We start from the raw sequence: 14,148 nt of genomic DNA, 5'->3' as shown, positions 1-14,148 counted from the left end.
ATATAGTTACAAAAGATTTATATTTCAAATAAATGCAGGTTTTTTTATCTTTATATTAATTAAATAATCCTGAAAAGAAAATCTACAAAACATTTTTGCAGCACAACTAATTTAAACACTGATAATAAGAAATGTTTCCTGAGCAGCAAATCAGCATATTAGCTTTGCATCACATGGATAATTTACATTTTTTTATATATTAAAAGACAAAACAGTTCTTTTGAACTGTAGTAATATTATACAATATTACTATTTTTACTGTATTTTTTAATTAAATAAATGCCGCCTTGGTGAGCTTAAGAGACTTATTTCAAGAATGTTTTTTTAATTTAATTACTGACCCCAAATTTTTTTATCAGCAGACAGTAAAAATATGCAGAAATCTGTCAACCGGTGTAAATATATGTGTTTTGAAGAATAATCTATAAAAATATTAAAAAGTGTCTATTTCTTTTATACCGTTGATGATGAAACATCAAATCATCGATTGTTTTTTTTTATTTTTTACTCGTCACAGAAGCAGCCCATAGACATAAATAAATCACATAAATGGTATTAAATGTTATTTTAATGCTTGACTAATTATTAATTTTATTAAGTATAATGATAAATGTTACTGAAAATAACCCATGATATTCCTTCAAACAAAATGTAGCACAAATTTTCTGTGGATTAACAGTGGCATGGACTCACGTGAAGTATTTGATGGGCAGAACCAGCTGCAGGTCAGCTACAGGATGCCGTGTGAGTTTAGCCTGTCTCTGTCTCCTCAGCTCCAGCGCTTCCTCTACAATGCTGTTGGCTTCCTCCTCATCAACATCCACGTACTGCACTGACACATCACTGCAGCCAAAACACAGGCAGACAAACTCAGGGTGATGAACATTACAAAGTTTCTACGTCAACTGTATAAATGGTGAATGCCACATTATAAGCTCATCTGAATGAGCAGGAGAAGGTACATACAGTTTGGAGAACATCTTCATAGAGTCTCGTCTGAGGCAGGGCTGCTCTTCAAAGATCTTCTCTTTGAGCACTCGCCCCTTACTGTAGCCGGTGTCCTTCTCCAGAGCCTTACAGATGTTGTACAGGCAACCTACGAGACAAAAAGAACAGAACATAATGCTGTGACTTCTCTGCTAACTCAGAATATGATGAAAAGCTAGCGGCAGGAAATCCAAAAGAACTACAAACCTTTATGCCCGCAAAGACTACATAAAACAGCATTCACAACAGGAACTGGTTACTTGTTCAGTGGCCTTGGCTCCAAAAGTACTTTTCTCACATAATACATGTCTACATTAATAACATAATAAAATTCGACATGAATATCCCCTCATTTCTGCCACAATACCATGGTGCAGTTAGTGTAACTACACCAGTGGTTCATTCCACTTTTGGTGGAAACATTACAAATAAACATTATATCGAACTATTCATTTCGTTTTATCGAGGGAAAATTATATCGCGATAATTATCGTTATCGTTTTATCGCCCAGCCCTATCTGCTTGTATGTTGTACAGAGGTTTTCTGACTCACAGCTGTAGTCACTGAGAGCGTAGAGGACCGTGATGAGACTGTCTAGGCAGGGCCAGTGGTCCGGGTTACAGCGTAAGCCCACCTCAAACGCATGGCGGGCCAAAGGCATGCTGGCCTTCCTCAAAGCCAACTTTCCCATCTTATACCACATACTCACATCTGTGGAGTCCAGCATGACAGCCTGCAAGACACACAGACATTCAGAGACTCAGCTGTGTCCAAACTGTCTGTCCAGTGGCTCTCACTGTTACACTGGAGGAGTTAATACCATGTTAACATTAAATGCAAATGCAGGACAAATTATGCACCTTTGCACTTTGTGATTTGTTCAAAGTACGCATTTACCTGCACATAGAAGTCCATGGCAGTGTCGAAATCATCTCTGAGCACAGCAAGACTGGCCAGGTTTTTATAGGTGGAGTACTTCAGCATCAGTCCAGGATGCTTGAGTCCAACTTTCTCATCTTCAGATGCCACTGCCTGGGGCAAGAAAAAAAAGATCACTAATAATTAATCACACACTGTCTTTGAAAAATAGAAAGCAATTGTAAAGCTAAAGCTAAATAAAATGAAAGACATTCTGGATTTCATGGTAAGATGTTATAATGATCAGAGCTGAAAGAGTGTGCTGTACCTCCTTGAGCAGTGGGGTCTTGAGGAGCTCATGGTAGGCTTTGGCAGACTCGTCAAACTTGTCATGTTTCTGCAGATCAAGAGCTTTATGATACAGAGCAAACGCTTCTGCCTCCTTAAAAATACAAATGAGAAGGAAACAGTTATATTGGATTGAACAATTTTATTAACCCTATAAAGCCTACTGTATCATATCTGACACACAAAAAGGCCTCTAATTGATCAGCATGACTGATGAAAAGCCTGTTGTTCACAATTTACTACATGCTTTCTGTCATCTGACTGATAGTTCATACTTTTTCAACAAGTAAATGGTCTTTTAGTTGTAAAAAAATGTCCCCCTTTCAGCTTGTGGCTCATGTGTCTTTTTGCTGTGATATCTTGACAGATTTTTATAAAGTAAATGTAGGGCTGGACGATATGGCCAAAATTTATATCACGATATATTTCTTAATTTCGGTCGATACGATATAATTCCGATATCGATATGAACACTGTTAAAAAAGCCTCATAAAAACGGCCAAGAACGGCCACAACAGATGTCTGTACCTACAAACTTATGAAAAATTAATTTGCCAACTCTATGAAACCTACTTCTATAAAACGATATAATATTTTAGAGTCGGTTCCCTTCAGAGATGCATTAATATAAAACACCCGCGACGCGTTTTGATTTTGAAACGTGCAGTGCTCCTGTTTATTAAACGAAGTCAAACGCCACAAATAAATCAATGTATGGGAGACACTGGTAATGTATATCGAAATATCGGAAATGTGTTTAAAAATCATATCACCGTTATTGAAAAAAATTATATCGCAATACATATTGATATTGAATTATTGTCCAGCCCTAAGTAAATGTAAGAATAACGTTTATATTATCAGTAATATTTCAAGATGAACTCTCACTGGATTGTGAGTATTAAAAACCATCACTCAGTCGTTTGATGAAGCTTTATTTGTTAATCTCTCAGCGTATTGTATTACATTGAATTATATGTTTTGATTCTATACATTTTAGCTACATATTCTCCTATATTATATTATATGAGCCATAAAAGCCTGATCTATCCAATATGATACTCAACAAAAAACACATATGCAAATGCTTTCACGTACATTTTGCCAAAAGGTTCAATAAACAGTTCCACTACAATTCATATGTCAGGCTTTACAGGGTTAAACTATAAAAAAAAAACATAACATACTTAAGAGAATCTGTTTGAAAGCATCTGACTCACCTGGGCTTCCTTTGTTTGACTGGGTTTAGTGCTTCTGACGGCGTCTTCATGCTCATCCGCAGCCTGAGACGCCGCATTCAGAGCAGCTATCCGGATCTGTGATTTGAAGAAGATACATGAATACAGTGAACAAATGAAATGAACAATATGACAGAAGCAGGTCTAACAAAGCATAAAACATATAGAGTGACTTGCCATGTTTCTTCTTTATTAAGGATCATTCATTCCAATCATCAGCATCTGTTGTGGTGCAAGATAATAAATAAATAAAAATGAAAATTAACTGGTTAACTGGATCATAACCCTGAATTATTACATGACTATATCCAAAAAATGAAAAATAAACTGACATTAAATTGATTTGAGCAGTGCTAGTTTATAATAGTTTATAATATCTCTCTCCTCTCATATAATATTTTTATATATAGAAAAAAGAGTTGACCACACAATATTAATCAGAATCTAGTACGGAAAGGCATAAATATAAATGTGACCCTGGAGCACAAAAGCAGTGTTAAGTCGCTGGGGTATATTTGTAGCAATAGCCAAAAATACATTGTATGGGTCAAAATGATAGATTTTTCTTCTTCTATGCCAAAAAAATCATTAGGATATTAATTAAAGATCATGTTCCATGAAGATATTTTGTACATTTCCTACCGTAAATATATCAAAACTTAATTTTTGATTAGTACTATGTATTGCTAAGAACTTAATTTGGACAACTTTAAAGGCGAATTTTCTCAATATTTTGATTTTTTTTGCACCCTCAGCCAAATATCGTCCGATCCTAACAAACCATACATCAATGGAAAGCTTATTTATTCACATTTATTTAGGTCATATGATATTGGCATACCATATTACTATATATCATTACATCTCTACACATGTATTGATAATGTGTCTGTGACTGTCCCTTGCACCGAATTTAGAAAAGAGGCATTTTGGAAGATTTTCAGTAAATGCATTCAATTGATCGTGGCATCAACAAGTACACATGGGACTGGTTATATCTATGCATCCAGCTGGTGGTGTGAAGGCAAACTCTATAGCGTTTTATGTGAACATGCACAGAATATATCGCAAAATCTACACTTTGCACTTACCATAAACAAGATGCTATTTGATGAAATTAATGATTCAAGCAAATAGCAACCCCCACTATTTACACTAAGCATACATTTATGCTAACTTTTTTTTTTTTTTTTTACACTGTCTTTTTATAATTCACTTCATGCCTTTGTACAGGGTAGTTTAGCCCCAACAATGGGACAAGATTACCCCCTTTAAGATTTACAATGTTGTGCTATAACAATCAAATTGGCCAGTGTTTCCTCAGATAGTATGTTACATATGCTAAACTCCCAATAACATGCCAATAAAAGTACAGTGTTCTTGAGGGAGCATTTTCCCCAATACGACACATTGTGCATTGATGGGAACCATGGCAGATTCCACTGCTAGCTTGATAAGCAAATGCACAATAATTCATCCGATGCTTCGCAGACATCAAAACGACGGTGTTGTTGCACACATTGCTTGTTAACAGCGCTATGTTTATCAACCCCACTCAACAACAACAACAGGCTAGCAACGCTAGCAGCAGAAGCCCAGCTGAACTTACAAAGCTACAACGGTTCCATGTAACGCTCAATTTCCTAATACTTTATAAAAGTGAAATACTTTCGCCGTGAGTCCAACTGCAAAGCTGTGTTTTGTGTTTGCATGTTTGTTGTTTTGATGGAGAGCTGCTACTTACCAGCATGATCTTCTGCTCGGAGGAGAGTCGCTGAGGTGAAGTCAGTGTCGAGCGCTCCGATTGGACGAGTGAGCACACGCGCGGCCGCAAACAGCCAATCACGTGTCAGATCTCAGTTCTCAACGTCCCGTTTCTCAAATTGTTCGAGAGATTAAATAAAAAATAAAAATATATAAATAAGTATATAATAATAATAAATATATAAATATTTGTTTTAAATTAAAGTAACAATTAAAGTTGAAAATAGTAAAAAAAAAAAAATAAAGTAATTAATTACTTTTACATTTACAAGAAAATATTAGTTACTTTTGTTTTAAATTAAAGTAACAATTAAAGTTGAAAATAGTAAAAAAAAAAAAAAAAGTAATTAATTACTTTTACATTTACAAGAAAATATTAGTTACTTTTTTTGTTTTTCAAATAAGTAACGCAAGTTACTTTGCTTTCCCATTTATTCACTGACAGCTGTCCTGACGCTGTGATGAGGGAACTCGGGAGTGAGGGGCAGAGACAGAGGCACAGCTCGAGTCTCAGGCTTTTTGTGAAAGGGCCTTTACAGTTGCCAAAAATATAACTTTTGGGTGTTTTGTTATTGCAAAATAAATAAGCAAGCCCAGCTCAGGTGACAAACAGTAACACAAAAGTAACGTAATGCATTACTTTCCATGAAAAGTCACTTGCAGTTAGTTACTTTTTATGGAGTAACGCAATATTGTAATACATTACTTTTAAAAGTAACTTTCCCCGACACTGCTTATTAATAGATGACTGCCTAATGACTGATTGTACATTTACTTGTACTTGTAAATGTAACTAGTTAAAAATATTAATAAACTATTGAAATAGTTTCAAATAATTGAGTCATTGTTTTAGCAATACATAGGAATGTATTAATTTTCTTTTAATTGTCAAACTTCTATTGTGCATGATGGTTTTCAAAATAAATAATAATAATACAGTCTGAATAGTATTTCTGAATCAAATAGCACACTGGCAAATTCAAAGACTGGTTTATTTTCAAATGAAAAATGATTTCTAGAAAAATCAGGACAACAATTAGCAGATGGCAAATTTGATTTCACTGTTTTTAATCAATCACAAATATCAATCAATTTAGCAATCACACACAAATCTACTAAAAGTCTTATATAATAAGCTTAGTGTCACTGAACTGCAAACATACTATAAATAAAACGCCATAGTCTATCAATCTAAACAGCATTCATATCTATGAATAAAACACATATTGTACCTGGAATGACATGCAGCACTCCAACTTTTCAAACAAACATATAATAGGATTAGAACAGGTCATTTACAGTCTCCACATAACTCTCAATATACACTGGACAGGTCAAGATGACAGCAGCAACAGATATACAACCATCTCTCCAGCTGATTCAGCTCTAAAACCCAATCAATCCAGCAGCGCTTCTCTGGCCTCCTGAAGCGCTCTGTCTGCCTGAACCCAACCGAGACAGACTAGACGCTCTCGAGTTAAGAGCCGAGCACACGGATCCATTCCCTCTGGAGGACGTTGAGGTTTTGGACTGAAGACTGGCACTACTGACTGAACCGACTGAGTGAGAGCCTCCGCCGGCCCACTGGTGGTTTGAAGGGTCCGATGACTCTCTGCTCCTCTCAGGGGTCTCAAACTCAAGCGGCTCCTGTGAAGCTGGGGAGGCACCACACAAGCTGACTGGACTCAGAGGCACTTCTTGTTGAGAATGAGGCCGGGGAACGTCTTCAGTGCTAGCAGGAGGTTCTGAACGGGTCCCTGATTCAGGTTGAGGGATGTCTGCCTTCTGTGCGGTGATTAGAGAAATAATAATAATGTAGTTAAATAATAGTAAATGTTAATTATTAAAAAATAAATACGCTACCATTCATAAGATTGAGGTTGGTAAGATCTGTCTTATGCTCACCAAGGCTGCAGTTATTTCAACAGGGGGGAAAAACTGTAATATTGTGAAATATTATTACAATTTGAAATAACCGTTTTCTATTCAAATATATTTTAAAATGTAATTTATTTCTGTGATGTAAGCTGTATTTTCAGCATCATTCCTCCAGTCTTCAGTGTCACATGATCCTCCAGAAATCATTCTGATATGCTGATACATAGAGAGAGTGTGTATCTTGTAATATATACATAAACATACATCATACATATATTTCATGTACTCTGTATACATTGTACTGATTTTAATAACTGATGTACTCGAAGCGTGCACCAAACATACATTCCTATAGGAATATCCAAGTATCGGATCGGGACTCGGTATCGGCAGATACTCAATATTCAATGACTCGGATCGGATAATATATTTTAAAATGTAATTTATTTCTGTGATGTAAGCTGTATTTTCAGCATCATTCCTCCAGTCTTCAGTGTCACATGATCCTCCAGAAATCATTCTGATATGCTGATACATAGAGAGAGTGTGTATCTTGTAATATATACATAAACATACATCATACATATATTTCATGTACTCTGTATACATTGTACTGATTTTAATAACTGATGTACTCGAAGCGTGCACCAAACATACATTCCTATAGGAATATCCAAGTATCGGATCGGGACTCGGTATCGGCAGATACTTAATATTCAATGACTCGGATCGGAGCGGGGGCACGAAAAACCTGATCGGGACATCCCTAGAATTATTACATGATTATTACACATTTAACTATAATAATCTAAACAGAGGGAAATTAATACAGAAGGAAATAAATAAATAATTTTAATGGCATTACAATATTTACTGTATGAAAATTATTTATTTTTCAAAACATTTGACGGCCCAGTCATTTACCACTAATCCGAACATTTTCTCTTTTTTCTAAGTTAGTGTACTTGTTTACGGCAGTAAGTAGATGAAGTATCTAATCAACTGCTAATTTTGTCAAATTATGCAAAGTGTTTTATTTTATTTTATTGTGTATATTAATAATACAAACAACACTAACTGTAAATTAGCAATTTATGTAACAAATGTTATTTAACCAACAATAATTTCCTTTACTAAATGGTTTTAACCAATACAAACACATCAGAAGCACTGGAAATGTTCATGATGTTCATTACTGAAAACATGAGGGAAAGGAACAGTCATGTGACACATGCTGGAAAATGTTATTGGACAAATTTTGTGGAAACATTTTTAATTTTTTTCATCTTTTCACAAATAAAAACTTTTAAAAAACTGCATTTATTTGAACGAGAAACCTTTTGTCGCATTATAAATGTCTTTACTGTAACTTTTTAATAAATTTTATGCAAGGTAAATTGATGAAAAAAGTAACAAATAAATAGAAAAATAAAAGTAAAAATATAAACTAATATATGTAAACTAGGGCTGCACGATAAATCGAAATGGAATCGAGATCACGATTCGACAGAAGCTGCGATTGTCATGCGTATCTTTCAGTGAAGCGCGGTTCTGCGATCAGCAGTAAATCTTCGACAGAAGCTGCGATTGTCGTGCGTATCGTTCAGTGAAGCGCGGTTCTGCGATCAGCAGTAAATCTTCGACAGAAGCTGCGATTGTCGTGCGTATCGTTCAGTGAAGCGCGGTTCTGCGATCAGCAGTAAATCTTCGACAGAAGCTGCGATTGTCGTGCGTATCGTTCAGTGAAGCGCGGTTCTGCGATCAGCAGTAAATCTTCGACAGAAGCTGCGATTGTCGTGCGTATCGTTCAGTGAAGCGCGGTTCTGCGATCAGCAGTAAATCTTCGACAGAAGCTGCGATTGTCGTGCGTATCGTTCAGTGAAGCGCGGTTCTGCGATCAGCAGTAAATCTTCGACAGAAGCTGCGATTGTCGTGCGTATCGTTCAGTGAAGCGCGGTTCTGCGATCAGCAGTAAATCTTCGACAGAAGCTGCGATTGTCGTGCGTATCGTTCAGTGAAGCGCGGTTCTGCGATCAGCAGTAAATCTTCGACAGAAGCTGCGATTGTCGTGCGTATCTTTCAGTGAAGCGTGGCTCTGTGATCAGCAGTAAATCTTCGACTCTGAAAGCATGTGATGATGATTTCCTGCTGATTACAGAACTGGCTTTACTATCAAAATGCGCATAACAATCGCATTCAATTAATCGTGCAGCCCTAATATAAACAATATATTAACATGAATTAAAAATGTAATTCCTTTTAAAATATATCTTACTAACCCCAAACTTTTGAACAGTAGTTAATAAAATTATAATTCTTTATTTTTATTAAATAATTATTAAAAAATGTCTTGCTTCTCTGATTTCTACTCACTGCTGATTACTCTCCCTCCTCTCCTCATTTCTCTGGTTCCCTCGGTCGGCGTGTGTCCTTGTCCTCTCTGTTAGTGTTGAGGAGAGCTGAGGATGTGCAAGAAGCCCAAAGTCTGACTGGTCTATTCCAGCCATTGACGCAAACTGGCCAAGCCTAACATGCAGCAAGAAATTACCAATTCAATTTTCAAAGGTTCAACATTTTAAAAATACTAATTTGGCATCAAGACTTTTGATGAAAAAAAGGCATAAAACAGTAATGCATAAATCATTCAGTAGATGTAAAATGTGAGATCAGACAGACCCAGCATCTTTCAGCAGGTCTAGGAATGCGTGGAATTTTTGGAAGGAGGATTCGATGCTTTCCAGCACATGTTCGTCCTCCAGAACAGAGGCACTGAGATGGGCTTCAGACAGGGATTGGTTCAGACTCCGTAAACGCTCATTCTCCAGTTCCAGCTACAGGAAGAGACATATTAATATACAGCCATGCAGGGCCGTCCTTAGCTGAGGTGGGGCCTGGTGCAAGGTAGGAAGCGGGGCCCCCCTCGGTCCATTTGCCACAGGGCCCCCTCAAGTGAAGGGCCCGGTGCGACCGCACCAGTTGCACCCCCCTAAGGACGGCCCTGCAACCACATAACTTTTACTTTCTGAAATGTTATTAATATTTTTTCAAACTGAATAACTGGGGATACTTGTACCTCCACCAGGCGAGAGTTGGTTTTCAGTCTGTCGTTCCTCTCCTCCGCCAGCCTCAGACGACACTCTTCCAGCTCTACCTATTGGTGAAGAGAGGAACTGCACCACATTACCCTTTATACTGTATATACATACAGTACAGTGGCACCAAACCACTTAACATCTTACATTTAAGCCATGCTATTAAAAAAAATCATGCATACATTAGATTACAAAATATCAAAGTGCCACTGTATGTATAGTACTTCCATTTTTGGCCTTTTTTTGTTTTTTGTTATAATCACAAAAAATCTGGAACTTTTTGTCATGACATAATTTGTGACCATGGACCACAAAACCAGTCATAAGAGTCATTTTTTTGAAATTGAGATTTATACATCATCTGAAAGCAGAATAAATAAGCTTTCCATTTATGTGTGGTTTGTTATGATAGGACAATATTTGGCTGAGATACAACTATTTGAAAATCTGGAATCTGAGGGTGCAAAAAAAAAAAAATATTGAGAAAATCGCCTTTAATGAAGTTCTTAGCAATGCATATTACTAATCAAAAATTAAGTTTTAATATATTTGCAGTATGAAATTTACAAAATATCTTCATGGAACATGATCTTTACTTAATATCCTAATGATTTTTGGCTTAAAAGAAAAAATCTATAATTTTGACCCATACAATGTGTTTTTAGCTATTGCTACAAATATACCCCAGCGACTTAAGACTGCTTTTGTGCTCCAGGGTCACATTTATACTTTTCACAAATTATATTTGCTATTTTTCTGATGTCCTAGACTTTCAGTCTTCAAACTATGGAAAGTAGTTATAAAAGGAGCATTATTACATGATTATTACATATTTCACTATAATAATCTAAACAGAAGGAAATAAACATAAGCCATTATCATATTTATTGTATGAAAATTATTTATATTTTTTTCAAAACATTTGACGGCCCAGTCATTTACCACCAATCCAAACATTTTTATTTTTTTTCCTAAGTTAGTGTACTTGTTTACAGCAGTAAGTAGATCTAATCAACTGCTAATTTTGACAAATTATGCAAAGTGTTTAATTAATAATACATACAACACTGACTGTAAAATTATCCATTTATGTTACAAATGTCATTTAATAATTCCACAATAATTTCCTTTACTAAATGGTTTTAACCAATACAAACACATCAGAAGCGCTGGAAATGTTCAAGATGTTCATTACTGAAAACATTACTGAAAAAAAGAGGGAAAGGAACAGTCATGTGACACATGCTGGAAAATGTCAGTGGACAAATTAAATAAATCGTTTGAAAAGTGTGTTTTAAAGGGACAGTTCACCTAAAAATGAAAATTTGCTGTTAATTTACTGAGGCCATCCAAGATGTACATAACTTTTTTCTTGAGTAGAACAGCAAAGACATTTTTTATGAAACCATGGTCCTTTATGATTAAAAAAAAAAGCAAGGCAGTGTCTACTGGCACTTTGAGAGTCATATACAGGCAACACAAAAATGTTCATTTCACGAACGAATCGTTCTTTTGAACCGGTTCTTTTCAGTGAACTGGTTGAACCAGTTCACCAAATATTACTGAACCGTCTGAATCTGAGCTGCACAGATTGACAAGTTACGCAATCAAAACTCACTGAGTTCTGAATTCCTGAGTCCTGACAGTCACTCCTACTCGACAAAGCACCAGTGTATATGATCTTATGCTGCTGGTTTTGTCTACTCATTCAGCGCTCCAGTCCCTCCAACAGTCACTGAGAACTGAAGAGCTGCTGATAACGTTGTAAATAATGTTCAGTTTCTTGCATAGACTGATTGATTCGCTTCATAAGGCTTCAATATATCATCAGGAACCACGGGTATTCATTTTGTGTTGCCTTGATATGCTTTTTTGACTCTCAAAGTGACGGCAGCTGTTGACTTGCATTTTACGAATCACCAATGACCACGGATTCAGCTAAAAATCTTTCCTGTGCTACCGAATCCATGTGACCTCTCTGAATAGTCTCTCGTAACTAAAGTGAATTTTTTTCCTAGCTCTCTTAATATACACATGACAGAGAGCAACTGGATAGGCTGTTACTGTGGCACCTGTAATCGATTATTCTCTCTCTGTACTCGTCTGAACTGGTAGCTAGTGATTTTCTCCTGAGGACTCGGTACATATGCAGCATCCACCTCCTCTGACTCGGTCTCTGTCTCCACGGTTACCCGCACAGAGGAGGCGTTCTGATGAAGAAAACCATCATGACATCCTCAACACATTCTACATTAACAATAATTAACAAGTCACTCTACTAAATGTACAAATATTGACGTAAAACAATTTACATGAAGGAATTTAGCAATGAAACAGTCCTTACTTGAAAACTCTGGTCAGTCAGCCCATCAGCCTGTAATGCACCTCTTTATGGACAGACAAACAGAGACACATTTATGCATCTTACTGACTTGAATGGAAAAGCAGAAGGATTGAATTGCTTCTCACACATTTGAATGTATTCTGGAAGAGTTCCTGTCCAAACTGTCTGAAGTCTATCCTACGGCTGGTATCGCTAACATCTTTGTGCTTACCTTTGTAAGCCAGCCCGAGCAGCAGTGCGCCATGGGACGTACCCCACTGAACCAGGCCTCCATACAGAGTTTACAGAGGAGGACCGGCGAGAGCCTGCAGAGAACAACATTAAAAAGTCAAAAAGAACATAAAGGACAGAAAAAGAAAATAGCCAAAATACTGCACGTACTAATTCGATATGTAGCTTTTCCTGCATTCCTCCTCCTTAACTGCCGTGACTGATCAAGAGCGCTTTTGGGAGAAGGAGGTTTAAGCCAAAGATACTGAAACACAACACATCAACAATGAGCTCATGTAGCCAAGAAACAACAGATGCGTTTAATATCGAATAATCTAAAACATTTAAACATGCAAAAGTGTTCAGACCTGTGAGTCATGGCTTTTAGCGTTGATGAGAACTCTTTTGAGCACAGCCTTCACCACATTCTTATCTATGACACATGCAAAGAATATGACAAAGTAATGTGAACTGGAGTTCTTACTCGTTGTCTCAGAGTGCAAGTGCTGCTCCAGGTGCCATTCATCATTTAAATGTATTTCAAAATGCATCAAAATATTCAATGAGACCAAAAGTATAATAGCATTCAACAGTTTGTAAGAAGTAAACATTTTTAAAGACTTTTATTCGGCAAGAAATTGACTTGAATTGAAAAAAAGAAATGAGATTAAAGAGATTCATAAAGTCACAAACGATTTCTACAAAAAATATATGAAGCTGCACAACATCATAATAGTCATAAATGTTTCTTGAGCAGCAAATCATCACATCAGACTGATTTCTGGAGGATCATGTGACACTGAAGACTGGAGTAATGATGCTGAAAATTCAGCTTTGCATCACAGGAATAAAAAGAAATTAAATTTTATAAGGAATATAATGTCAAAATGTGGGTGTGTATGTGCTTCTGAATATGTGTGTGTGTGTGTGTGAGTAAGAGGTGTGTGTGAGTGAATGAGTGAGTGTGTGTATGTGAGTGTGTGAGTGAGTGAGTGCGAGTGAGTGAGTGTGCGAGTGAGTGTGTGTGAGTGAGTGAGTGAGTGAGAGGTGTGAGTGAGTGTGTGTGTGTGTGTGAGTGAGTGAGTGAGTGTGCGAGTGAGCGTGTGTGAGTGAGTGAGTGAGTGAGAGAGTGTGAGTGTGTGTGAGAGAGAGAGAGAGAGAGAGAGTGAGTGTGTGAGTGAGTGAGTGAGAGAGAGAGTGAGTGAGTGTGTGAGAGTGTGACATCCAGAGAACAAACATCTGTGTTATGTCATTTGTTATTTCTATATCTCTGTGTGAGTGAGTGCGTGTGTGTGTGTGTGTGTGTGTGTGTGAGTGAGTGAGTGTGTGTGTGTGTGTGAGTGAGAGGTGTGCGAGTGAGAGGTGTGCGTGTGTGTGTGTGTGTGTGTGAGAGTGAGTGAGTGAGTGTGCGAGTGAGTGTGTGTGTGT

At 36.9% G+C, this 14,148-nt stretch overlaps 2 protein-coding genes across 2 annotated transcripts in view; both read right to left on the bottom strand.

Annotated features, from left to right (window-relative positions):
* The window catches only part of LOC107563165 (calcineurin-binding protein cabin-1-like), a 105,367-nt gene extending 100,149 nt beyond the window's left edge, over positions 1 to 5,218 (bottom strand). The window contains exons 1-8 of the mRNA XM_016247960.1: positions 5,177 to 5,218; positions 3,610 to 3,654; positions 3,415 to 3,510; positions 2,175 to 2,288; positions 1,886 to 2,020; positions 1,541 to 1,721; positions 967 to 1,096; positions 694 to 843 (exon numbers count right to left, since the gene is read on the bottom strand). Of these exons, the coding sequence (XP_016103446.1) occupies positions 694 to 843; positions 967 to 1,096; positions 1,541 to 1,721; positions 1,886 to 2,020; positions 2,175 to 2,288; positions 3,415 to 3,510; positions 3,610 to 3,612 (809 nt within the window). The 5' untranslated portion in view covers positions 3,613 to 3,654; positions 5,177 to 5,218. The remainder of the gene's footprint in view (positions 1 to 693; positions 844 to 966; positions 1,097 to 1,540; positions 1,722 to 1,885; positions 2,021 to 2,174; positions 2,289 to 3,414; positions 3,511 to 3,609; positions 3,655 to 5,176) is intronic.
* Positions 5,219 to 6,267: 1,049 nt separating this feature from the next.
* The window catches only part of LOC107563176 (centrosomal protein of 78 kDa), a 14,988-nt gene continuing 7,107 nt past the window's right edge, over positions 6,268 to 14,148 (bottom strand). The window contains exons 7-15 of the mRNA XM_016247972.1: positions 13,089 to 13,153; positions 12,892 to 12,985; positions 12,722 to 12,815; positions 12,511 to 12,553; positions 12,239 to 12,376; positions 10,148 to 10,225; positions 9,751 to 9,905; positions 9,448 to 9,600; positions 6,268 to 6,981 (exon numbers count right to left, since the gene is read on the bottom strand). Of these exons, the coding sequence (XP_016103458.1) occupies positions 6,882 to 6,981; positions 9,448 to 9,600; positions 9,751 to 9,905; positions 10,148 to 10,225; positions 12,239 to 12,376; positions 12,511 to 12,553; positions 12,722 to 12,815; positions 12,892 to 12,985; positions 13,089 to 13,153 (920 nt within the window). The 3' untranslated portion in view covers positions 6,268 to 6,881. The remainder of the gene's footprint in view (positions 6,982 to 9,447; positions 9,601 to 9,750; positions 9,906 to 10,147; positions 10,226 to 12,238; positions 12,377 to 12,510; positions 12,554 to 12,721; positions 12,816 to 12,891; positions 12,986 to 13,088; positions 13,154 to 14,148) is intronic.

Source organism: Sinocyclocheilus grahami, unplaced genomic scaffold (genome assembly GCF_001515645.1).
Source record: "Sinocyclocheilus grahami isolate Dianchi unplaced genomic scaffold, SAMN03320097.WGS_v1.1 scaffold859.1, whole genome shotgun sequence".
Classification (NCBI taxonomy): Eukaryota; Metazoa; Chordata; class Actinopteri; order Cypriniformes; family Cyprinidae; genus Sinocyclocheilus; species Sinocyclocheilus grahami.
The sequence above is the reverse complement of the archived record's forward strand: the minus strand, read 5'-3'. Positions and strand labels throughout refer to the sequence as shown.